General features: G+C 41.3%; 1 protein-coding gene and 1 long non-coding RNA gene across 2 annotated transcripts in view; both read right to left on the minus strand.

The window, feature by feature from the left end:
• LOC138926845 (uncharacterized) overlaps positions 1-26,966 on the minus strand; it is a 161,775-nt gene that overhangs the window by 94,313 nt on the left and 40,496 nt on the right. The gene's annotated exons all lie outside the window — the stretch shown is intronic.
• Arl4 (ADP ribosylation factor-like 4) overlaps positions 25,591-26,966 on the minus strand; it is a 40,296-nt gene continuing 38,920 nt past the window's right edge. The window contains exon 5 of the mRNA XM_017250542.3: positions 25,591-25,810. Within this exon, the coding sequence (XP_017106031.1) occupies positions 25,760-25,810 (51 nt within the window). The 3' untranslated portion in view covers positions 25,591-25,759. The remainder of the gene's footprint in view (positions 25,811-26,966) is intronic.

Here is a 26,966-nt window from a genome sequence, read left to right on the forward strand (position 1 = left end):
TTGTCGTCTTCTATGCCGGCATACTCAAAATGGTACTTTTCTGAATCTGTCTCGTGCTTTTTTTCGCGAATTCTGCACACTTTTATATTCATGCTTCTCGTCGTCCGCTCTGCGTGACGCGACGTCTTTACTTCTGCCCTGATCCGCAAAAGACTTTTCCTCCCTTTATGTCCGCAAGAATTCTTATTTTTTAATGAGATTAGCTTATCTCACACACTAAAAAATAACAAAAAGTGGTGGCTGCCAAATCTTTAAAAAAGGGCAAAAAAACGAGAACGAAAAAATGGTCTTGCCTCTTCAACGTTATAATATCGATTATATTTTTCTCTAATCTTAAGCCTAACTTATATATTGCGGCGAAGCGGTACGAATTCGCACAGTAGCGAATATATCGCTCGGCCCTAAGCTAGCTTAGAGTAAATTTGGAGACTAACAACTACAAAATATAATTCAACTTTAAACTATAATTCAAATTTTCTACAACTTCAATATAAAAACAAATCAATTAACACCGGCCCCGTTAAAGGCCTCCATCAGGCTTCAACCAACTGGCAGCCCCACCGTCGCTTGGGTCCTAACTCAGAACCCCCAGGGGTCGTGAGTTCAGGACGGCCTCGACTTCAACGAGGACGGTCTGCAGCTCTTCCGCGGTCAGCCTGGCGTTCCCTACCGCTCGAAGGAGTAGGTGTTTTGCAGCCTTCACACCTGCCTCCCATAGTCCGCCCATGTGCGGAGCCCGCGGCGGTATGAACGCAAATACGCATCCGTTTTTTGATGCGTATTGCGTGACCGCGTCGACCTCGTCCTCGATTCTCCGACGAAGGTCTGCGAAGTGGCGACTCGCTCCGATGAAGTTCGTCGCGCTGTCGCAGTGCACGATCTGCGGACATCGTCGGCGCCCAACGAACCTTTGAAAAGCCAACAAAAAGGAATCAGTTGAAAGGTCGGAAACTACTTCTAAATGAACTGCCTTGGACGCAAAACAAACAAATAAGGCAATGTAGGACATATAGGGTGGCCTACCACTAATTTTCAATGTCGTATCAATAGGGCCACAAAAATCAACACCACATATGGAGAATGGGCGGAGAGCACGAATTCTATCTAAGGGTAAATCACCCATGATTTGAGTCATCAGACGAGGCTTGCATTTACAGCAGCGTATGCATGACCGAACTGTCTGACTGCAGACTTCCTGCGCATTTACGATCCATATGCGCTGTCGCAAAAGACTCATAAGTGCTCGTGGACCCACATGAAAATTCGACTCGTGTACGTATCGGACATAGCTCTGAATAAATTTTTTTTTTTTTTTTTTTTTTGTAATAGCAGGGTAATGTTTATTTAAAACTGTCCATTAGGGACAACCATTAAATTTTATCACGTAAACTTCACGTATAGATATTTTTAAATATTAATATGGTAGAAAAAAAAATTAGAGTAGTAAGGGGAGGTCCAGCGGGTGTGTCCTTTTAAGTCTTCTGGGTTGCTCGCTGCTGTCCAGCAGGGAGCTGGCCAACCGGTTCGGGTGATTATGAAGCCTCTGCATGTAACGTGCGCTGCTTCTTTGTATCTCGTCCTTGACCCAAGGGAAATTGAGAACCTCGTGGATGGTGCGATTGTCATGATAGACGTGGGCCCCAGTGGCGATTCGAAGGACTCTATTTTCGAAAGCTTGCATAGTTCGGACATTCGTCTTGCTCGCAGTTCCCCAGAGCTGTATGCCGTACGTCCAGATAGGGCGTATTATTGCCTTGTAAATGAGGAGTTTAGTGGAAGTTCTCAGCTTCGATCTCCTACCCATAAGCCAGTTGAAGGATCGAAGTCTTTGAATAGCCTGTTTCCTCTTCTTAATCAGATGGGGCTTCCAGGTGAGCCTTCTGTCTAGGGTGAATCCCAGGTACCTGGGATTGTCTACCTGTGGGATTGGAGAGCCGTTAAGGTTAACTGGAGGGCAGTTGCCTTTGCAGAGAGAAAATGTGGAGGCAGTGGACTTCTCATTATTGACGGCAATGTTCCATCGCTTTTGCCAGTCGCTGAGCAAGTCAAGCTGCAATTGCATCGTATCGGCTGCCCCCAATGCGCTATCGGCGGTGGTAAGGAAGGCGGTGTCGTCTGCATAGGTTGCTGCGAGCAGGTCAGGCCTCTGAAGAACAGGGAGGTCGGCCGTGTAAGCATTGTACATCAACGGGCCAAGAACGCTGCCTTGGGGTACACCAGCGTGAGCTTCTCTAATACCGGAGATGGCCTCGCCACATCTAACAGCAAAGCTCTGAACAAATTGAGAGCGTTTTGTCAACAATACTGGAAACTTGGCATCGTACGCTATAGGAGCATTAGCTAGTCGCCCCCCAACCCGCAACAACGAAAAGGTAAGCCCAGCCTCTGATGATTCGTATAGAAAGGGATTTAGCTTTTGTAGACTAGGGCTAACACTTCAATTTTTCCGGATCTTTTCTATTTCATCTTGATAGTCGTGCTCTTGGACTATTTCGACTATTTTCTCAAAGGCTTTATTATATTTGACAGGTGAGGAAACAATATCAAAATTCACTACTAATTTCTTCGATTCCCTTATAAAGCGGAACATATAAACGAACACTTGCAGCAGTTTTAGGTGAGAGGAATATCCTTCTATCACTTCCAATAAATATGAGGTAGAGGCGATTGCGGTTAATCCGACCGCATTCTTTTTTGCTTCCATCTGTAGAAGTTCTGGTGACAGATTAAACCGGGGGCTCATCGGCCACTTACCATCCGGTTCCTTTAAAACGATGGGCCTGTAAACCAGATCAATTCTACAGTCTCCTTTGTGTCTCCACCTCTGGACCCTAATCTTCCGGGTTGTCGCCGATATCTGCTGTTTAGTTGGTACATGCCGCCACGTACTAACATCTGACCACTCTAGAATTTCAGCAACTCTAATCGATACGAACGTTGACAACGACGATGGATGGGAACAAATTCAATGAAGAGGTACTTTTGAACCCGACCAAAATACAGTTCGTTCGATCCGAACTATTATTAGAGGCTTTATCTTGCGGCAGAGATCTGCGAGAAGGTGAGCGGCATATAACTCAAGACGGGGAAGCGTCCTTATCTTGAGCGGCGGTTCTTTGGACTTTGCCGTCAACAATGAAACTTTAATTCCTTCTGCAGATTCGCAACGAATATAGACGCAGGCTCCATAGGCTCTCATCGATTCGTCAGAAAAGGCATGCATTTGAATCGGTGACATCGGTAAACACGAATCTCGGAATTGAGATGTCCTCCAATTGCGACAAGGCAAATTGTACTTTGTTCCACGCTGTTTATAAGTGCAGTGGAATTGACTCATCCCAATCTAGCTTATTTAGCCAAAGTCTTTCTTCCTTTTATAAGTATAGGGCTTAATAAGCCAAGAGGGTCAAACAACTTCGATGTCACCGAAAGGATGTTCCGCTTGGTCGCCCTTTGACCCATGACTGACGCATCAATTTCAAATTTAAATACATCTTCTTTAGGAACCCAAGCGATTCCTAATGCTTTAGTCAGTTCTGAGTCCGAAAGTGTTATTGGCTTAACCGTGCTCTCGGATGCAGTAACTTCAGGCGAGTTTGAAAACCACTTGCTCAATTCAAACCCAGCGTTTTGAAGAACCTGAGTTACGTCAGACTTAATTGTCTTTAGCTCCTCAATGCAACCAGCACCCCTTAACATGTCGTCGACGTAATAGTCGGACCCAATAACTTCGGCAGCTCGAGGAAATGTATTTTTCACAGATTCACTCAACCTCTTCAAACACCTTATGGCCAGGAATGGGGCTGGCGCAGTGCCATATGTAACGGTGTTGAGCTTGCACAGTTTAAAGGACTCTGATGAAAAAGGACTCGTAAAGGATTCGTTTACTTATTACTTATAAATCTTTATTGTCGGCTATCAGAGCGTATCTGTTCAGCCGGAAACTAAGAAGAATTGAATAGAACTCTGCCTGGATGGTAGGACTAACCATCAACAGATCGTTAAGGCACTTATGTGTTGAAGTCTTACAAGACGCATCAAACACGAATCGTAATTTGGTCGATGTGCTTTGAGGCCGTAAGACACACTGATGGGGTATGACGTAGTGTGGAGTAGCAAGCACATCATTGCTTGTAGGGGACATATGACCTAAGGATTAAACCTAGGACCTAGGACCTTTAAATTCGGCTCTCGAGATAATCTTCTCTCGAGCGACAAAAAACGGCGTTCGGCTACCTCCAACGAGTTTCCCAAAACGCTTGGATCCGATTTAAATGGAAGCCTGACTTCAAATCGACCTGAAGGCAGTACAATTGTATTTTTCTGATAATGTTCCTCACATAACTCTTGTTCAGGTGACAAAAGCTTTTTGGAAGTTAGTACTTTTTCCAACGACTAGAATTTTGTCAAATTGCCATCTATCGACTCGAGTAATTCTTCTTGGCAATTCAGGCTAGAGACAGGCTGTTGAGGAGTTGAGGTATTTGCCTTATATTTTCCCGATACTATCCATCCAAGGAGAGTTTTTTGGAGGACGGGATGGTTTGGCCCTTGTTTTATTTGGCCAACGGACAACAGTTCGAAAAATGACTCAGCTTTAATTAACATGTCTATCCGCTGAGGTTTATAGAAATATGGGTCTGCTAACGGCAAGTTCTTTGGTAGGTCCCAATCTTTCACGTTCACTGACTGGTCAGGGTGATAACCCAAGATAGTTCTCAAAATCCAAAAGTCGAACGGAAACTCACAACCATTAATTGCTGACTTCACCACAGTGTGTATCTTTTTCTTAACCTGGGAATTAGCTTGACCAATTCCAAGCAAGTTGATACATGAATATGTGCTCGCCATTTTTAGTTCTAACGCTTACGATCGACGTCGCTAACAAAACCCTTTCTAGAGATGACGCATGTTCATTTGGTGGTGGTAACGCCAAGTTAGTTTCGGTCACAGTAAATCGGTGCAGAAGTTTGTGGTGCGATCTTGCACAAATTTGACACCTTGTCGATTTACACTTCGCAACCGTGTGACCTTTTCGCAGACAATTTAAACATAATGAGGCTGACTTGACAAACTCAAACCGTTGCATTACAGCAAGGCGAGCGAACGGACTACACTGGGAAAGACTATGGTCTTGTGCGTTGTAATAACTGCAAGCTTGTTTGTTGGAAGTGGAGCAAGCCAACGAACTTCTATTGTGCTGCTTCCCGAACCCAGTTTTCTCCTGTTTTGGCTTGCCAGTCTCTTCAGCGGACAGGTGCTGGTACCTACGACTTAATATTTTTTCAAAATCGGACCACAGCGGCAATTCCTCAAAATCCAGTGACTCTTCCCATTTTTCTCTGGTCACTGGATCTACTCTACTCAAAACTAAGTGAATGATCATTGAGTTTGCAATTTTAGTGTCATCTCCTATGGATAATAGTGACCCATAGATCGATGACACTGTGTCGATGAGACCTCTCAACGACCACGCAGACGGCTGGGAAAATTTCGGAAGGCTGAATAATTTGCTTATTTGGTTCGCAAAGATGAGACTTTCGTTATCGTAAACTCTTTTCAGACTAGCAATAGCTTTGTCATAATTACTCTCGGTGACTTGGAAGTCCTTAATAGTTCCTAAGGCTTCACCAGAAAGGCAAGAAATTAAATGGTTAAATTTCTCGATAACAGGAATGTTCACCTCCTTGTCTACTAATGTCTCAAAGAGACTCATGAAATTTTTAAACTCCGAATAGTTTCCACTGAATTTTGGCAATGCCAAACTGGGAAGTCGAGCTCGAGTTGGGGCTGCAGAAATTGCAGTAGCTGGTGGGGACTCTTCAGCTAACGTGAAGGCATTTAATAATGACATCACCCTTGCCTTAGTTGTTATCTTTAATTCTTCCAACTCGGCTCCAAGTTCATCTTCCTCATCTAATTGCTCGATCTGGTCTTGCAACTCATTTGCCTTAAATATTGTTTCATTTAAAACCTGAAGCCTGCACACTAGCTCGGTCTTCACTAAAGGAACTGACCCAGCTTCCAAACGTTCCTCTAACCGGCGAATGCTTTTTACCCTGACATTTAATCTTCTTCTTAAGTCTTCTTCTAATTTAATTATTTTTTAATAAACAGACAAGGATGAAAAATTTAAAATATTTTGTTTTATTTTTAAATAAAAATTTTTTTAATTTATTTGTTAATTAGTAAAAAATAAAAATTTTTGAGTAATGTAAAATTTTTTTATTTTAATTATTTAAATAATAAATTAAATGCAAAAACGGAAACAAACGAAAAAAAGATATTTAATTTAATATCTGGCGAAAACGAAAAAATAATTAATTAATATGGCGAAAAAGATTAAATAATTAATATATTAATTGATGGTCGATACTGAGTATCCAAAAAAATAGTTGGTTGCCAATGACACCGAAAAAGGTGCATACCCAACAATTATAGGGTAGCGCGTGACTTTGCGTTCCGGTAAAATAAAATTCGTCAAACGAATGCATATACATACATACATATATAGCAGCGGACAATGGTTGAATCGTATTTCAAGTACGTATGCGCCAAGAATTGAAAGGAGGGTGCAATTATTTAGCACAAGACGTAGATTTAATTTGTCTTTTCTCAACTTTCAATTTTTTGCACAAATACCTGCGGTTCTGCCTTGGGATCCTTTAATCCCGCTGCCACTTTCCTTGTGCGGTCAATTCAGGTACACGGCATGGATGTAGATGTTGTTCCTAGTGGCGATGATCCTGCAGTAATGATCCTGGACTGCGTCTTGAGGCGGTTTCACGACCCGGTGAATTTTGTTTTTTATTTCGCACTTCACGGACGCGTCGCGAGCAGCTCTTTGAATTTTTGTGTGTAATAACACAGTGTCACATTCACTTTTTGCTTATGTTTATTTTTTAGATATTTCGCACTGCAGTCCACCCGGGGGCGCCAAAATGCTTAATGAGATTAGTTTATCTCACACTCTAAAAAATAACAAAAAGTGGTGGCTGCCAAATATATAAAAAAAGGGCGAAAAAACGAGAACCAAAAAAATGTTTATATTGTTCTCTAATCTTAAGCCTAACTCATCTATTGCGGCGAAGCGCGGCGAATTCACACAAAGCTTATCCCGCTCCGCACTAAGCTATCTTAGAGTAATTTTGGACTCTAACAACTAAAAAATACAATTCAACTATAAACTATAATTCAAATTTTCGACAACTTCAATGTAATAACAAATCAATTAACACTTGTTTTTCCCGAAATCGACGTGCTCAACTCCCTATTTTAACGAACTCTCTAGTTCTTATGAATGCAGATGATGTAAAGCTTTGTCTTCAGTAAAAATCCATCTCTGCCCAATGCAATTTTGCTGCCGCAAAAAGATTCCAGATGTGGTCGTAGAAGGCACAGAGGGACAAATCCCACATCAACAAGAAAGGAAAGCTAACTTCGGGCGGAGCCGAAGTTTATATACCCTTGCAGCTAAAACCGGATATATATCGCAAACATCGGATATAGTTGGCCGATCCTTATGAAATTTGGTAGGATGGATCAAAATTTAATCTGTACCAAGTTCCAGCTTTTTATCTTCAAAAACACGAAAGTTGGGTCATTTCCGATCGTTCAGTTATATGGCAGCTATAGGATATAGTCGGCCGATCCTTATGAAATTTGGTACGTTGGATCAACTGACCAAAAATAGAATCTGTATTAAATTTCGCACAAAGCGAATCCCGCTCCGCACTAAGCTATCTTAGAGTAATTTTGGACTCTAACAACTAAAAAATACAATTCAACTATAAACTATAATTCAAATTTTCGACAACTTCAATGTAATAACAAATCAATTAACACTTGTTTTTCCCGAAATCGACGTGCTCAACTCCCTATTTTAACGAACTCTCTAGTTCTTATGAATGCAGATGATGTAAAGCTTTGTCTTCAGTAAAAATCCATCTCTGCCCAATGCAGTCTTCAGTCTGACTTTGATAACTTTCCAAAAAGGTGTTCAGCTAACGATTTAATACCTAATGGATCAAAATTTGCCGACCACATTTCCTTTATGGTTAAAAAGGCTAAAGGAGTCCATGGTTTAATTAAAAAAATGGTCAAAAGAATTTAATGACCCGTACATAAATAAAACATTATTCATCACATTGGTCCGTCTGATACTGGAGTACGGTTCATGTGTCTGGAGTCCCCAATATGGAATACATCAGGATCGCATAGAATCCGTACAAAAGAATTTCTGAACTTTTTCCCTTAGAGGCCTAAACTGGGATGCACATCTTCACCTTCGATCTTATAATAGCAGACTCTTATTTATAAACTTACCTAGTTTAACAGAGCGTAGGAAAATGCTCGGTGTAGTTTTTCTGCATAACCTAATTAATGGGGATGTAAATAGCCAGCATTTACTAACACGCTTAAATTTCAACATTCCTAATAGAAGGACTCGAAACTTTAGTCCTCTGTTCCTTAGCCGTTGTAGTTCGACATATGCACTGCATGACCCTTTTAGGGTATTATGTTCGAACTACAATGGTCTCTACTCTATTACAACTCCTTCCTGTCCCTCTAACTTAAAATATAGAATTCTAAATTTCCTTACTAACTACTCTTAGCCTAATAATTAACAAATAACTTAATATATTCTAACAAATCGTTTCTTGAGCGCCCCTCGGTCGTCTGGGCCTCTAAGCTTTATGATGAATACAGGAATGCTAGCTGATGCTCTTATTGATGCACAAGCCATTTCCAAATTCTGAAAGACCGGTAAAAAAAAACAAAAAAAAAAAAAAAAACCTATATGACCAAAAAATGATTGGTATACTAAATTCTTGGTTGCCCTTTTTAATAGTACTGATATTATTTATGCCGCAGTGAGGGTATGAAAATCTTAAGAACTTCCTTGGTATAGGTTAGGTTAGGTTGAGGCGGCGATGCCGGGCCAGTCACTGACACCCCCTCCACTTGAGCCGCTGGGGCTCCTTGTGATACCGCACAGGCAAGAGGTCCTACACGGGGACCTTCCCCCTCCTATCTACTACTGTGCCCACTATATGCTATCTTGACTGCGGCAGCTTGCGGTCCCATCCAGATTCACGAATGAAGGTTATTAGTCTGAGTGGAGCGATCTCCGCGAGGTCTGTTAGGTCCGAGAGTGCTGCTGCACCAAAGAAATTGAGTCGGCTGCGCCCCAGCGCAGGGCAATGACACAGAATGACACAGGAGGTGTGCGACCGTCTCTTCCTCTTCTACATCCCCACAGCTCCTGCAGTAATCTTAATGTGGCACCGCTAATCTAGCTGCGTGTGCTTCTATTAACCAATGTCCCGTGATGGTCTTGACTGCCAGACTGCAGTGCTGCCTGTTGAGGGCGATAAGCATCATTGATCTTTTCCTAGAGCGGATAGGCCATATTATGAGTGAGTTCCTGCAGTTTTGGAGATTTCTCCATTTCCTCAGTGCTACGCGGTCAAAGGGATCCCTACATTTTAGCCTGCACGTAGCTATGGAAATGCCTACTGGTTCCTTCTCCGGGAGGAGAGGATTGATAGTACCTGCCCCTACCAGCTTTGTCAGCGGCGCAATTTCCCTCGTGGTCCTTATGTCCGGCACCCATATAAGGTGGATGTCATACTGTTCTGCCATATTATTAAGAGATATGCGACAGTCGACAGTTCACTGTCCTGGAGTTGGATGAAAATCCGTCAAGAGCTTTGACTGACTGAGAAGATACAGATTGTATCTGTATCTGTATCCGATAGCTATTACTATTGCTTGGAACACACTACAGCCGTTCGCAATGGAAACTGGCTGGTCCCGGGATTTGTGTGGCCCATTCCTCCCTTGCTGGAATGTGTTGGGGGGCGATGCTGCCGCAAAAAGATTCCAGATGTGGTCGTAGAAGGCACAGAGGGACAAATCCCACATCAACAAGAAAGGAAAGCTAACTTCGGGCGGAGCCGAAGTTTATATACCCTTGCAGCTAAAACCGGATATATATCGCAAACATCGGATATAGTTGGCCGATCCTTATGAAATTTGGTAGGATGGATCAAAATTTAATCTGTACCAAGTTCCAGCTTTCTATCTTCAAAAACACGAAAGTTGGGTCATTTCCGATCGTTCAGTTATATGGCAGCTATAGGATATAGTCGGCCGATCCTTATGAAATTTAGTACGTTGGATCAACTGACCAAAAATAGAATCTGTATTAAATTTCAGCTTTCTATCTTCAAAAAAACGAAAGTTGGGTCATTTCCGATCGTTCAGTTATATGGCAGCTATAAGATATAGTCGGCCGATCCTTATGAAATTTGGCATGTCGTAATGTTTTGCCAAAAATAGCACTCTTGTCAAATTTGAACTCTCTAACTCTAAAAACACCAAAGTTATACCATTTCCGATCAATCAGTTATATGGCAGCTATAGGATATAGTCGGCCGATCCCGGTCGTTCCGACTTATATACTAAGTGAAAGGAAAGAAGGGTGTGTGCAAAGTTTCAAGACGATAGCTTTAAAACTGAGAGACTAGTTCGCGTAGAAACAGACAGACGGACAGACGGACATGCTCATATCAACTCAGGAGGTGATCCTGATCAAGAATATATATACTTTATAGGGTCGGAGATGTCTCCTTCACTGCGTTGCACACTTTTGGACAAAATTATAATATTAATTATTGTAAAAAAAGGGAGCATTCACGTTAGCTTTATTCTGCTGCATACATGTAACTAACTTAACTTAGGATAGAAACGCTCTTCAGCGCGGATGCGCTTTTCAGCGCGGATGCGCTCTTCAGCGTGGATGCGCTCTTAGCTCAGATGGGCGGCGGCACAACGGCCCCTAACCTAAACAGAATGTATACCTTATATTTTAAAGTGGGATGATCAACAGGTATACAGTAGTCTGTAGCCCCCGTTGAAGTGCAGTGATGTAGGTCCAACTTGGTATGTCCACAGTTGGTCCTTTTCCATATGCCCGTCTCGCGTAGCCTTATTGCCGATAGCGTGGCTATCTTGGCCCCCACTTTTCCAGAGAAGGCAATTGCGACATCATCCGCATAAGCAATAACCTTGCAACCACCACCTTCTAGGGATTGTAGCAGGCTATTAACCGCCACGTTCCACAGTAGGGGTGAGAGTACACTTCCTTGCGGAGTGCCTCATCTGACGAAACTTTGAATAGATTCTCCTCCTAATGACGCCTCAACAGTCCTGTTTACCAAGATTGGCTTTATAAGGCGTACGGATTAATCATTTATTCCTAGTCTCGTCAGCGCATTGATTATCGAGCATGGCAGGATGTTGTTGAAACCACCTTCTATGTCTATGTCGGGTCAAGCAGCAAGCGACTAGTTTAAACATAATAATTAATTATAAGCTGATGTATTGTTGGTTTCAAGCCGACTCTCTTTCGGCCGCTTGGCTTTACTAATTCGGCATTTAAAGTTAGCAAGCATCCGCTCAGCCTATACTGGTAGGTTGGCGCCACTCTTATTCGTCTTTCTATTGCGCTCGCACCCTAAATTGGATTTCACATATTGAAACATATATCACAATTTCATATGCGGCCCAAATAAAGATTTATATTTATAACGTTTATCTTAATACAAGCTGATTTTATTTACTAAAATTAAAAAGCATTAAAAATTATCAATTTAACTCCGACGTGATCGTTAATATATTTACATATGAAACATAAACAAATAACTAAAACAAAACAATTTTGTAAACAGTGTTACGTGAACAATTTTTATACGTGGCTAATAAGTCTGTTCATAATAATAAACAAATTATATTATATAATATATTATACATACATACAGACATAAACATAAACGTTACGTAAACATAAACACACATACATATTTACGTTCCACAACGCAAGTGCATTCGCCCGCGCATAGACTTCATACAAACATACGTTCCACAACGCAAGTGCATTCGCTCGCACATAGCTTCATATATATATACATTCCACAATTCCGCTACGGTTCTGAGCGTACAGTGGGAAAGATCGTGTTCGCCGCGAGCAAATAAATTTTACTTCGGGTTGTTCGGAATTTAATATAATCAATCATGAACTCCAGCGGTGCCGTCACAGGAGCACCCACTCCGACCCACTCCAACTCCAACCCCACTCCAATTTTAAAGTACAAGGCCCTGGGTATTCTCCAGGACTTACAGAGAATCCAAGAAGCTATTAAGATATTGATTTTATTAATACAGCATCTAAGCTTATACCAGTTTTTGATGGTAAGGCTGAAAATTTAACAAGTTTCATTGATGCTTTACAAATAATACAATCAATAAAAGGCGAGCACGAAGAATTAGCTGTCTCCATTATTAAAACAAAGCTAAAAGGTGTCGCCAGAAATCTAATCGGTAATGAAACAACAATTACTGAGGTGATTGCCAGACTAAGAAGCAACGTCAAAGGCGAAACTGTTGAGGTATTATCAGCGAAGCTAGTGAACCTACAGCAGCGCAATACAACTGCTAACCAATACACACAAGAAATTGAGCAGATGACGAAAGCCTTAGAAGGTGCATATATATCAGATGGTTTATCTTTAGAGCTAGCCAGGAGTTGTTCCATGCAGCATGCAGTCAAAGCAATGACTAAAAACTGCACAATCGATAAGGTAAAACTTATCATGCAAGCTGGCACATTCAGTACTATAAATGAAGTCGTTTCCAAATTTGTCAATAGTTGCACTGAAGCAACTGGGCAGTCAAACACTGTCCTATATTATAAGAATTATCCACAGCGCGGATCAAATCGCGGACGTGGAAGTTATAGAGGTAGTTTTCGTGGTAATCACAATAACTACAACCACAATAACTACAACAACGATAATTATAACAACAACAACCGAGGCAACAATAGCAATAACCAAGGCAATGTAAGAATGACCCAAAATAATAACCAAAACACATCGGAAAACTCCCAAAACCCTTTAAATACTCAACAATAAATGAAGTCAGAGTTCACACCATTAATCTCAGCCAAAATATATTCGTTTCATTTTTTAATGTAGCTACTGGGAAAGAACTTATATTTTTAATAGACACAGGTGCACCCATTTCCATTTTAAAAGAAACTTCGGATAATTTCCAAAACATCCAAGATGATTACATCATAGACATAAAAGGCATAAGTCAAGAAATAATAAAATCCAAAGGTTTAGTTTCTATAGAGATACAGGCAACCAAATACATAATTCCACACGATTTTCATATCCTAAATTCACATTTCCCAATTCCATGCGATGGATAATAGGCATCGACTTTATCAAAAAATACAACTGTCAATTAGACTTCAAGCCATCTGAAGATTGGCTTATAATTAGACCCAATAATTTAAAATTTCCAATTAAAGTACCAATAGCTCATAGTTCTGGCAATAATTCAATTCTTCCGCCAGCAAGATCCCAAGTTATTCGGAAAATTGAACTTAATTCAAGAGCAGACAGTGTATTAATTCCAAATCAGGAAATTCAACATGGTATTTACGTTGCAAATACCATAGCAACATCCAATAATTCCTTCATAAGACTGTTAAACGCAACAAATACCGACCAAGTAGTGGGCACAGATAATCTAACATATGAATCACTTTCGAACTACGATCCAGACAATCCAACACAAATCCAGACAATAGAAAAAAATCCGTACTATCACAACTATCAAAAAACTTCCCTCCACAGTTCAAGTCTCAGCTTACTAGCCTATGCACCCGCGATAGTATAGCGATATATTCGGATTGGAAACCGCATCAATAACCACAAATAATTTTTATAAACAGAAACTGAGATTAAAAGATGATGAACCAGTTTATATAAAGAACTATCGAAGCCCAGGTGAACGAAATACAAAAGCAAGTAGAAAGATTAATCTCAGACGGGATTGTCGAACCGTCAGTATCCGAATAGCCCATTGTTACTTGTTCCTAAGAAATCATCCCCCGGATCAAAGGTAAAGAAATGGCGATTAGTAATTGACTACCGCCAGATTAATAAAAAATTACTATCTGATAAATTCCCATTACCTAGAATTGATACCTAACGTCTTTTTCAACGAGCAACGGCTCATATCGCTTCACACGATTACCCTTCGGATTAAAAATAGCTCCTAATTTGTTTCAGAGTATGATGACTATTGCGTTCTCTGGTCTAGAACCTTCTCAAGCGTTTCTTTATATGGATGACTTAATAGTAATCGGTTGTTCCGAAAAACATATGCTTAAAAACTTAACAGATGTTTTTGAGAAATGTAGGAAATTCAACCTAAAGCTACATTCAGAAAAATGTTAATTTTTTATGCATGAAGTGACTTTTCTAGGTCATAAATGCACTGATAAAGGAATACTTCCAGCTGACAAGAAATACGATGTCATTAAGAATTACCCAGTTCCGCACGATGCGAACAGTGCTAGACGTTTCGTAGCATTCTGTAACTATTATAGACGTTTTATAAAAAATTTCGACGATTATTCACGGCACATAACAAGATTATGTAAAAATAATGTTCCTTTTAAATGGACGGATGAGTGTGAAAAAGCATTCCAATACTTAAAAACAAAACTTATGGAACCTACCTTGCTACAATATCCAGATTTCACTAAAGAATTCTGTATAATAACAAATGCAAGTAAGCAAGCATGTGGAGCGGTTTTAACTCAAAATCATTATGGTCTCCAACTTCCCATTGCATACGCATCAAGAGCATTTACAAAAGGTGAAAGTAACAAATTTACTACTGAGCAGGAATTAGCTGCAATTCACTGGGCGATATTATATTTTAGACCATATATATATGGAACACATTTCTTAATAAGACCAGACCATAGACCTTTAATATACCTTTTCTCAATGACCAACCCCAGTTCTAAACTGACACGTATGAGGCTCGAACTAGAAGAATACGACTTTACAGTCGAATATTTAAAGGGAAAAGATAATCATGTAGCTGATGCGTTATCAAGAATAACCATCAAAGATCTACAAAACATAACTAGAAATATATTAAAAGTCACTACTAGATATCAAAGTAGACGAAAATTCCGCGCGGAAAATCAAGAACAAGAATTGCCAATGCAATCTTTAAATAAAGCTTCTAAGCCCAACGTATACGACGTCATAAACAATGATGAAGTACGTAAAGTAGTCACCTTGCAGATAAAAAATAGGTTATGCTTATCTAAACAAGGCAGAAAAATTACTGCAAAATATGATGTTAGCGATTTATATACTAATGGAGTTATTGATTTAGATCAATTTTTTTAGATCAAAGGCTTGAAATGCAAGCCGGTATACATAAAATCAGGCAACTCAAAGTGGCACCGTGGGAAAATATCTTTGACTATACTTCAATAGATAAATTTAAATTAATGGGCAATAAAATATTGAAAACATTAGGAGTAGCGCTACTCAACCCGGTGACCCAAATAACAAATTTAAAAGAAAAAGAAGTAATTTTGTCTACATTTCATGATGATCCAATTCATGGACGTCATACTGGCATATCAAAAACTTTGGCCAAAGTAAAAAGACACTATTACTGGAAAAGCATGTCTAAAGATATAACTGAGTACGTAAGAAAATGTCAAAAATGGCAGAAATCCAAAATAACTAATCACACAAAGACCCCTTTAACAATTACAGACACACCAATAAATGCTTTCGAGAGAGTGATAGTGGACACTATTGGGCCACTGCCAAAATCAGAAAATGGCAATGAGTATGCAGTCACTTTAATATGTGATTTAGTTGCCATACCTGTTTCGAATAAAAATGCCAATACTGTCGCTAAAGCAATAATTGAATTTTTGATCTTGAAGTACGGACCAATGAAGACGTTCATTACGGACATGGGAACAGAATGTAAGAATTCAATTAAAGACGATTTGTGCAAATATTTAAATATTGAAAATTTTACATCCACAGCACACCACCACCAGACAGTTGGAACAATAGAAAGAAGTCATAGAACTTTCAATGAATACATACGATCTTACGTTTGGGACGTATGGCTTCAATATTTTGTCTTCTGTTTCAACACGACCCCCTCTATGGCACATACATATTGTCCATATGAGCTAGTATTCGGTAAAACAAGTAATTTGCCAAAACATTTTAATAGCATAGATAGTGTAGAAGCACTATATAATATTGATGACTATGCTAAGGAGAATAAGTATAGATTAGAAGTAGCCTATAAAAGAGCTAGAGTTATGTTAGAAGCAAATAAGAATAGAAATAAACTACTATACGATCATAAAGTAAGGGATATAGATATATCAGTAGGTGACAAAGTTTTATTAAAAAACGAGACAGGTCATAAGTTAGATCCTAAACATACAGGTCCGTATATTGTAACGGAAATAGAAATAGAGATAACATAGTAATAACAAATAATAAACATAAGAAACAAACAGTTCATAAGGATAGATTAAAAATCTTTATTTCATAAATTACACTTAGTATGGCCATACAAAGACACACATACATAGATAAATAAATACACATCTTCTTTTAATAATTTCATTTTCGTTGATTCTAACAACATAAAACAAACAAAAAAAAAAAAAAAAAAAAGGTGTACTAATTAGAAATTTTTATTATAAAAATAACTTCATTATATTACGTTATTTTTCAAAAGGAGGGAGATGTAGTATGCACATATATTGAATCCCTAAGTGGCCGAAATATGAACCGATCGTTATGGCTTAGCCCGCACACAGAAAGTGCTAGTGTCAGCATACCCCTCGCGCCTCCACTTGAGAGCGCATAACAACGTATATAATTATATTCCTTTATACATAAGTACATAGCCGTCTCTCTGCCGCCGCCTGCGAGCAGCGCTGCAACGAGACTTAGCCTTACTTAGACTTAAAAAATATTGTAAAAGAATAGAGACATTTTGATCGTTGGAGCGGCACCTCAGATGCACCTTCTAAATAAAAACCCAACAAAACTTAACCCCTGGAGTTATCCTATGACATTTTATTGTTATTAATTCGCTTCCCTCTGCCTGTGCTTTATGCGGTGGGTTGTCCCATATAATGTCTGCACGCCCCCGATTTCTATCAATGCCCCCTGAGATCCGCCTTGGTGAGGCCAGGCGACTCGGTCTTTGTCGGAAGTATCTGCAAACGGGCCATCACATGCCTGAGTGCCTCGCTGCTAATGGTCGCAGTTGTGGAAGGAGGCATCACAGCCTGTTGCATTTTCTGGAGCCACAGTCATCTAGCGTCCAACCTTTTGGTTGGTCCTCCCTCGTCAGCCATAGCCGAGGTCGCCGAGCCTCTTCGCCGTCTACTGCTAATGCACTAGTTGCTCAAGGACGCAGCGGCGATACATCGTTGCTTGCTACAGCGAACATTCTTGTTCGTAGTCGCGCTGGATCCCTTGTTTCATGCCGAGCTCTGTTGGATTCTGGATCGGAGGTCCACGTGATCACTTCCCGGCTGGCAAGTCAGCTGCAGCTCCGGAGGTACAAATCATTCATGGCGGTGTCTGGTATTGGCGATAACGGCTTTGCGACAGCTGGATTCTCTGTTGATGTTCTTCTGCTTCGAATACTCAGCCCTGGTCAACGCCGTCATCGCCGCCAATATCACAGACCTGCTGCTTAGCTTCAGTTTGGATTTCTCCAGTTCGAATATTCCTGGCAATCTTTGTTTGGCTGATCCTGAATTTTTCCACCCACAGCGCATCGACCTTCTTATCGGAGACAGTCAGCAAATTAAGCTCCCAGCTGGCTGCCATTACTGCAGAAAACCCGACTTGGATGGGTCGTGTGTGGAGGCGGTTCACATGTCCAGAGAAAATCATTCGTTTCCACTGCCCACAAGGATGTTTTGGAGTGTGCAACAATCCTGGATGATCAGTTGCATTCTCTGCTCCGCCGGTGTTGGGAAATCGAAGACTGCTCCGAGCCTATTGTGAACCGGACGAAGGAAGAGCTAGATTGCGATGCGCATTTCGTGCAACATGTTGCTCGGCTGGATTCCGGCGCTTACGCTGTGAGGCTTCCGTTAAAATGCGACTCTTACCCCCAAGCCGTTCGACGATTTTTTCCCTCGAAAGGAAGCTCTGTCGCCGTCCTCAATTGAAGGAGCAATATACTGCCTGAGAATTTGGAGCTTGGTCACATGTCTCCAGTCTCTGCTGATGCGAGCGTCACTGGCCAATACTTTCTGCCACACCATTGTGTTTTAAAGGAGGACAGTTCAACAACCAAGCTCAGCGTTGTTTTTGATGGATCTGCTGTCACCACTTCTGGATGTTCATTGAATGGCGTGTTGATGTCTGGCCCAGTTATTAAGCCAAAGTTACTGCATATTCTGTTAAGGTTCCGATGCCATCGGGTTGCCATTACTGGAGATATTCCTGAGGTTTTTCCTGAAGACAGCTATGTTCAATGTGTTCTTTGGCGGGATTCCACCCAGGATGAAATACAGATTTTTAAGCTGGATACTGTCACCTATGGAACGAAGCCTGCCTCATTTTTATCAGTTTGGACAATGCATCAGTTGGCAGATGATGAGCAATTAATGTTTCCAAAGGGGGCCGAAATTCTGCGTCGCGACTTTTATGTGGATGATCTACTTTCCGGAGGCGACTCTATAGATGAAGCTATTAGCATAATGCAGCAAACATCCGGGATCCTTGCCAAAGGCCAATTTCGGTTAAGGAAGTGGTGCTCCAATGTTGCTGACGTGCTGGATAAGGTGTTTGAAGAAGATCGGGAGTCTTTCCTAAGGTTTGATGATGGCAGCAACTTCACAAAGACACTGGGTCTTGCTTGGGATCCTGCAACTGTCCGCTTGATATTTTCCTTTAAAGGGATTTAGTCAATCTCCAAGCCCACTAGGGGCATCCTGCTTTCTTCAGTCGCTCGGCTTTATAACCCATTAGGCCTTGTTGGTCCTGCAATTTCAAAGGCAAAGATCTTTCTCCAGAAACTGTGCCGTGAAAAGTTGTCCTGGGATGAAAGTCTTCCTGAAGCTCTTTACTGCGAGTGGAATATAATTTGTAGCAGCTTTGTTAGTACGCAGCGCGCCGAATTCCCTAGATGGGCGCTAACATCGAAATCCGAGGTGGAGGTCCATGGATTCTGTGACGCCAGCATTGAGGCGTATGGGGCATGCGTTTATGTCGTGTCCAAGGGCGCAGGATCTGAAAGCTTTTTACTCTGCTCGAAGTCCCGAGTTGCGCCGTTAAAGACTGTTACGGTGCCTAAGCTGGAGTTATCGGGAGCCGAGTTGTTGGCTCGACTTATGTCGGAAGTAGAGCAGTTGAAGGTCTACGTTGGAAAGTATTTTTGCTGGTGCGATTCTGCTGTGGCTCTGTCTTGGATTCGAGAAGAACCCTCTCGGTTTAATGTTTAACGCCAATCGAGTTTCGACCATTCAGAGGCTAACTAGAGAAATGGAGTGGCGGTATGTTCTCACTTCTTTGAACCCAGCAGACATCCTGTCGCGTGGTGCTCTCCCCAATGAATTGGTTGAGAATAAACTGTGGTCTCACGGTCCTCCGTTTCTCATTGGATCCCAAGAGGCGTGGCCAACCGCGGTCCCATCTGAGAGATCAACCCTGGAGTTACGTGCAAGGGTTTTGCTCATTCAGTCTCCGAACGTGGATATAACAGCGGTTTCTAAGTACGCTAATTCGTTTCCAGCTCTGCAGAGGGTATTCGCTAACGTGTACAAGTTTTCCAAACGAATTCGCCACAACGGTGTCACGGCTAGCGATATAAAATCTGGAACACATCTGTTATTGCGTCTAGTGCAGCATGTGCATTTTTGGAGGACATAAAGGCGCTTCAAAATGGAAAAAAAATAGTGGCAGGGATCCTCTCCCTTCTTGGATAAATTTGGTCTGTTGCGCGTCGAAAAAATTCGTCGTTGGATTTTGATAGTCAGCATCCAATTATTCTTCCAAGAAGTCATCCTGTTACGCTGGCTATAATTGTTGACTTGCATTAGCGAAATTTACACACGGGACCTCGCGCGCTGTTAGCAATTATTCGGTCCCAATATTGGCCAATTGGGGGGAGAAAACCCGTGACGAAGGCAATACACACATGCATCCGATGCTTCCGGACTAAGCCTCGGTTGTTGGAGCACATTATGGCTGATCTCCCGGAGCAGAGAGTTAGCGGCTCCCAGGTCTTTGGAGTCACTGGTGTGGATTTTTGTGGGCCGTTCTATTATAAGCCGGAAGTGCGCAATGAGGCTCAAGTAAAATGTTACTTAAGCATTTTTATTTGTTTTGCTACCAAAGCCGTCCATCTGGAGCTTGTAAGGGCTCTGTCCACAATGTCTTTTTTACAGGCTTTGAAGCGGTTTATATGCACCCGCCGAAGGCCTCAACATATTTGGTCGGACAACGCAACCAACTTTGTTGGAGCCTCCGGTCCTGCCCTGGCTCCGAACGATGTGGTGCTAGTAAAGGACGAGAATCTACCTTCGATGAAATGGCCACTTGCCAGAATAATGGAGTTAATCCCTGGTCGAGATGGAATCTTTCGAGTGGCGGTGAAAAAAACCTCATCTGGAGTTACCAAGCGAGCAGTGACTAAACTGTGCCTTTTGCCTCTTAAGGATGAAGTTGGAGTAGAAGCCCCAACTGGGGGGAGAATGTCGGGTCAAGCAGCTAACAACTAATTTAAACATAATAATTAATAATTAACTGACGTTTTGTTGGTCGCAAGCCGACTCTCTTTCGGCTGCTCGGCTTTAGTATTTCGGCATTTAAAGTTAGCGAGCATCCGCTCAGCCTATTTTGGAAGGTTGGCGCCACTCTCGTTCGTTTTCTTATTGCGCTCGCATCCTAAATTGGATTTCAAATATTTTACATAAATCCTTATTTCATATGCAGCCCAAATAAAGTTTATAACATTTAACTTAATTAAATTCTGATTTTTATTTACTGGCATTGAAAATTATCAATGACCAAACATTGGTGAACCCCGGCGTGATCGTTAATTTATTTAAATATATATACACATAAACAAAAACAAAACAATTTTGTAAACAGTGTTATGTGAACACGTTTTATACGTTTGTTTATAATAATAAACAAATTATAATATATAATATATTGTACAAAAATACAGACAGAAACATAAACGTTAGTTCGCAAGCACACATACATATTTACGATCCAATATACATTCCACAATTCAGCTACGGTTCTGAGCGCACACTGGGATAGATCGTGTTCGCCGCGAGCAAATAAAATTTACTTCGGTTGTTCGGAACTTTATACAATAAGTTATGAACTCCAGCGGCGCCGCCGCAGGAGCATCCACTCCAACCCGTAGTGTTATTTTAAAGTGCAAGACCCTGGGTATTCTCCAGGACTTACAGAGGATCCAAGGAGCTCTTTAGCCTGTTTCCAAGGTGGATGATGCCTTGCTACACGTGCGACAGAGTCAGATAGCCACCATGTTCAGCGACTTCAAGGCCATCCACGGGGAACTTGAGGATTTGGAAATTTTGCAGATCAGCAGTGACCTTCGATGGACTGTTTCGGAGCTCGTAGCGACGATGCTGGCCGAAATTGAGCATGGGATGACCCTTCGCTCTTCTCGAATTGCTGCCCACTCCACCCTTGCCAACGGAATGTCCACCATGCTGACCCAGGGTTAGGTCAAAGTTTTCAAGTGCTGCCTCCTCTGCCGCTCCCTACGTTCAGCGGTGGATACTCGGAATTGCTGGGTTGGTCAATCCCAGTGAAACCAGAGTCAATCCCAGAACGAGGAAATTTGGGTGCGAAGACAGTTTTTCTTTGTAGGACTCTGTTTGCTTTTGAATTTAGTCTATCCCTGCGAGGATGTCCAGATCCCGGTGGATGTTTTCGTTTCGAACCAAGGTGCCCCAGTGATAGTTCTCAAGATTTTTGATTGTGCGCGCTGCATGATGACTATGTTGCTGCTGCGCGCGTTCCCCCACAGCTGGGATCCATACGTCCAGATTGGCTTTAGGATTGAATTTAAGTATTACCCTGTAGCCCAGGCACAGTGGCGATTGTTAGTTTAGGCTGCTAGCTTATGGTTTTAGGTGCATCTTTTTGCATTCTTCAACTTAGCCTTCAATCAAGTGTGACGCCAAGGTACGTTTCTTCGATAGCTTGAGGGATCTGCATACCGTTTAGTTAAAGCATTTTAATGCGCTAGACAGACAGCCACCTTTCCACTACGCTAAGATGATTAGCGAGTTGGTTTGTTGCTTGTGTTGGGCATCTGGAGTGAATAAGGATATCGTCGGCAAACGTTGATGTTGTTAGTTGTGCGTTCGTAGCAATATCCGCAAAATACAAAACATATAGACAAGGGTCGAGTGTGCTTCCTCTTGGAACACCAGCTTTGATGATGTAGTCGCCTGAAGTAGATGCGTTGCATGTATGTTAGCAAAAATTTTCAAATTTGTGCATGGGTCCATGAAGTTAAACTCGGTCTAAATCTATAGACTATAGAAATCTTTATATAAATACGTCCAGAAAAATAGGGCTACAGTATTCTTGCTGCTCGATGGTTTCATGGTTTCTTCGGAAGCGAGGTTGGTGTGCCGGGATAATATTGTAAGCTTCCACAAATGGTATTATGCGAGTTAACAAGCATTATTCAAACAATTTAGACAAACAAGATAGAAGTCTTATTGGTCGGACCGAACTCGGAATTGTGTGGTCTTTTTCAGGCTTCGGTATCATTCATATAATGGATTTCTTCTACGTTTTTGGGAAATAGACAATATTGATGATCCCATTAAATAGTTTAAAGACGACCTCTATAACGGATTTTGGAAGTTTTATCAACATCTTTGGCGTCAGTAGGTCACCACCGGGACCATTTTTTTGTTTTAGACCTCTTATGACTTTTTTAATTTCATACGGCCGGAATGAAGGTGTAGTTGGCAGAGGAATAACTTTTTGAATTCTATAAGGTCTGGGAGCTTGTGTGAGTCTGTTGACCAGTATGTGGGGCTTCCAGGGGAAACATAGTCCAGTTTATTTGACACATTTGCCTTCCTTTGGGAGTCACTAGACGTTATCCCCAGTATGATTGGCCTTATTGGAGTCTCCAGTGGCAGGAGACTCCCAATTGAATTGTAGAAGTCGACAAATTGTCCTTCTGAGATTGAAAAGCGGGGAGCGTCAGCGATTGAAAGGCTTCCGTTACTTCACTGAATTTATATCGATGTAGCCTGCGAGAAGTTTGTGACAAACCTTTTGTGAAAACTGTGTTTAACGTGTTCTCTGATTAGAACTCCGGTTCCGCCGTGGGCTTTCCCCTCTGGATGATCTGTGCGGTAGATTTTGTAGCCTCTTATTTGAAAGTTCTATTTGCTTGTAAGAAGCGCTTCCACTAGTAGCATAACGACATTATGGTTTTCGCTCAAGTATTGTGAGAATTCTAGTGAGATGCAGTGAGACACCAATGGCGTTCCACATTGATATACGTAGAGCCTGTGTAGATTATCCCATATTTCCACTTCGCGATCTCGCGACAAGGTCCGATAATTATCCAAGGACAATTGGCATGTGGTCATTCCGAATATAAACAGAAAACATTGAAAAATAACATTGATAATTCAAGTTTGTTCGTGACTTCGTATGTACCACTCAAATTACGAGGGCTGCTATATATATTTCTGGCTTAGGCCATACTAAATGTTGCCTGGCGCCATCTAACTTTTTATTTGGAAGTTTAACATGTTTTAGCAGAAACGTGCTCAGAACGTTTTCACGTACGGCCATAATTTGTGTTGTTTACAGTGACTTGTAAAAATCAATTTGCCAGAAAATGAAAATAACTCGTAAACATTTTCGCGCAATCATTTTTCACTGCTTTTGACGTGAATTAACACGACAAGGGTGCATCGATGAACTTTAATCTTTGTATGGCGATGGAGCCCCATATTATAGCACTGTGAAAAACTGGTATAATGAATTCAATCGTGGCCGACGCTCGCTCGAAGACGAAGGTCGTCAAAATACAGTCTTTGTTCCAGAGAAGATTGACGCCGTTCATGAACTGATAATGCAAGATCGTCATGTGACATGCCGTGAGATATAGCATCCTTGGTCATTTCTTCCACCAGCATACATTCGATATTGCATGAACATTTGGTCGTAAAAAAAAGTTGTTCTCGTTAGATCCCGCACAATTTGACAATCGCTCAAAAAGAAACTCGTATGGATTATTGCAAAAAAAATTTGAAAAAATACAGTTGCGGTGTTTCAAAAGACGTTTATAAGATCGTCAAAGGTGACAACTCATGGATCTATGCTTATGAGCCCAAACAAAACAGAAATCGACCGTGTGGGTCTTCGAAGACGAACCAAATCCAACGAAAGTAGTTCATGGAAGAATCACTTCGAAGCAAATGGCCTGTTTCTTCGGTAAAACAGATCATGTAGCGACTGGCTCGCTTGAGCAACGTAGGACGGTCACTTCTGAGTGGTGCACCACAATTTGTTTGCCTGAAATCTTCGGAGAAATTCAAAAAACGAACAAGAGAAGACGGATCATTCTGCACCATGATAATGCGAGCTCTCACACATCAGCTCAAACCAGCGCCTTTTCGACCGGCCAACATGTCGAATTGATGGATCATCCGCCATACAGCCCTGACTTGGCACCCAATGACTTCTTTTTATTCCCGCACATCAAGAGAAAAATGCGTGGTCAACGATTTGCGACGCCTGCGTGGTCAGCATCAGCTCAAACCAGCGCCTTTTCGACCGGCCAAAATGTCGAATTGATGGATCATCCGCCATACAGCCCTGACTTGGCACCCAATGACTTCTTTTTATTCCCGCACATCAAGAGAAAAATGCGTGGTCAACGATTTTCGACGCCTGCGTGGTGAACGATGTCTCAATCGGAGTGGACAAAGTGCTTTGGTTTGAGCGCATGCAAAAGTGTATAAGTCTTTCTGGAGAATACTTTGAAAAACAATAAAACCATTTTTAATCATAAATATTCGCATTTTCAGTATTAGGCCAGAAATATATATAGCAACCCTCGTAATTACTCAAAATAATGCTCCCAGAAAACACAAAGTAATTTAAAAAAATCGTCGACCGTCATCATAACGTTACTGCAGACCAATAAGGTACCAATTTCAAAAACTAATTCTAACTCAAGATGAAGCTAAATACTTGAGAGACTGGAGTCATATAAATGTAAAGTACTTACCAAATCTATAAAAATTTCACATCGTTTGCAATTAACAATGGTTCACGGATGTGAAAAAATCTCCTTGTAAATGCTACATATAAAAGCAAAAAAAATTATGTATTTGAAAATATGTTTAGAAAAAAAATCACAAAAGAACATTTTGAATTTAGGTTGTATCCATTGCACTCATATATTCGGTTTTTGTAATATTCCATGCATTTTTCCTATGGATTGCATATGAAAAATTGGCGAATATCTACACCAGAAGATAACAAATTATTTAGGGCGCCCAAATGGGATTACATGTCGACCAACCAAGAAGTGGAGATAGTGGAACTTCAAATGATGGAAATACGGCAAGAAAATTTTTTAGCGATACAAAATTGTCTGCTGATATTACAGGATTGGATAAAAATGTTTTTATTAGGTGTTTTAATTAGGGCATCTGGCTATAAAATCAATACTTTGCACTTGACAACGCACAAGTTCTTTCTAAATTTTATCCATTGCCTAAATTACCTTCCACCATCCATTCACAAAGTTCTAGTCCACGGTTCTGAAATTATCAGCTATGCCCTCGTTTCGATAGGAAAGTTGTCGGAAGAGGCTGCCGAATCTAAAAAAAAGGATATAAAAAAATTTCGAGAGTTTCACACTAGAACAAGAAAGGAAAGCTAACTTCGGGCGGAGCCGAAGTTTATATACCCTTGCAGTTAAAACCGGATATATATATAGTTGGCCGATCCTTATTGTTTACGTGAGGGGCCGTTGTGCCGCAACTTTAAGAGCGCACCCGCGCTGAAGAGCGCACCAGCACTGAAGAGCGCACCCGAGCTGAAGAGCGCATCCGCGCTCGCCCCCCTTTGCGCTCTCGCTCCTTCGTCGGCCGTCGTCGATCGTATTTTTTCTATTACTTTTGCCTTGTTTGCTTTTCTAAGTTAAGTTATCTCATGTAAGCAGCCGAATAAAGCTGACCGCGTTATACCATCCGAAAGACGCCCCCGACTTCTTATTTCAACATTCTAATTTTTCTGGGATCTATTTGCGGAACCACGCCCCCCTACACATTTTGGTCCTTCGAGCCGGATAATTACTGGATTTTCTTCTGCCAGCAGTTCTCGGCATTGTTCCGCCAAAAGATAAGTACATTTTTCCGTCCCCATCTCTCTGCCGGTCTTCAGCAGTGATCCGAACATTAAATTTCGTTCACACTGCTGCAAGAGTGTTTTTCCCTCCGTGTCAACTCCAAGTCCGAGTTTTCCGACACAACGGCAGGTTGAGATTTTCTAATAATTTATAATAATCTTAAAATTCGGCAAATTTTTCTATCCGTCTCCGTTTTGTGTGCTGCCCATATTCCTCGCCGTTTTCGGCCTCTCCGTTATCCATTCGCTTGCCAACGGTCGAGGCATATGTGCATCCGCATACATACATACGCACATACATATTTTTTTGGTGCAATTAATCCGCGAAAAATTCGCAAGTGAACAGTGAAATTGTGTGGTGACGAAAAGAAGGCATAATTAATATTGGCCACCGGTGTGAATTAGTTCCGGAATTTCCAAATTCACCGAACAGTCCGCCGCTGTCGTAATATTTGTTTTTATCTTCCTCAATCAGTGTCATTTTTTACACCACATAACTTTTCTGTTCCCCCAATTATACAGTCCACTTATCAAAGATCCACTGTGCCAACATATGCCCACATGCCCTTACATATATCCGTACCTGCATGCATGTTCATATATTTTTTGCCTTCAATTCCAGGAAAT

This window comes from Drosophila bipectinata, chromosome 4, assembly GCF_030179905.1.
Source record: "Drosophila bipectinata strain 14024-0381.07 chromosome 4, DbipHiC1v2, whole genome shotgun sequence".
NCBI lineage: Eukaryota > Metazoa > Arthropoda > Insecta > Diptera > Drosophilidae > Drosophila > Drosophila bipectinata.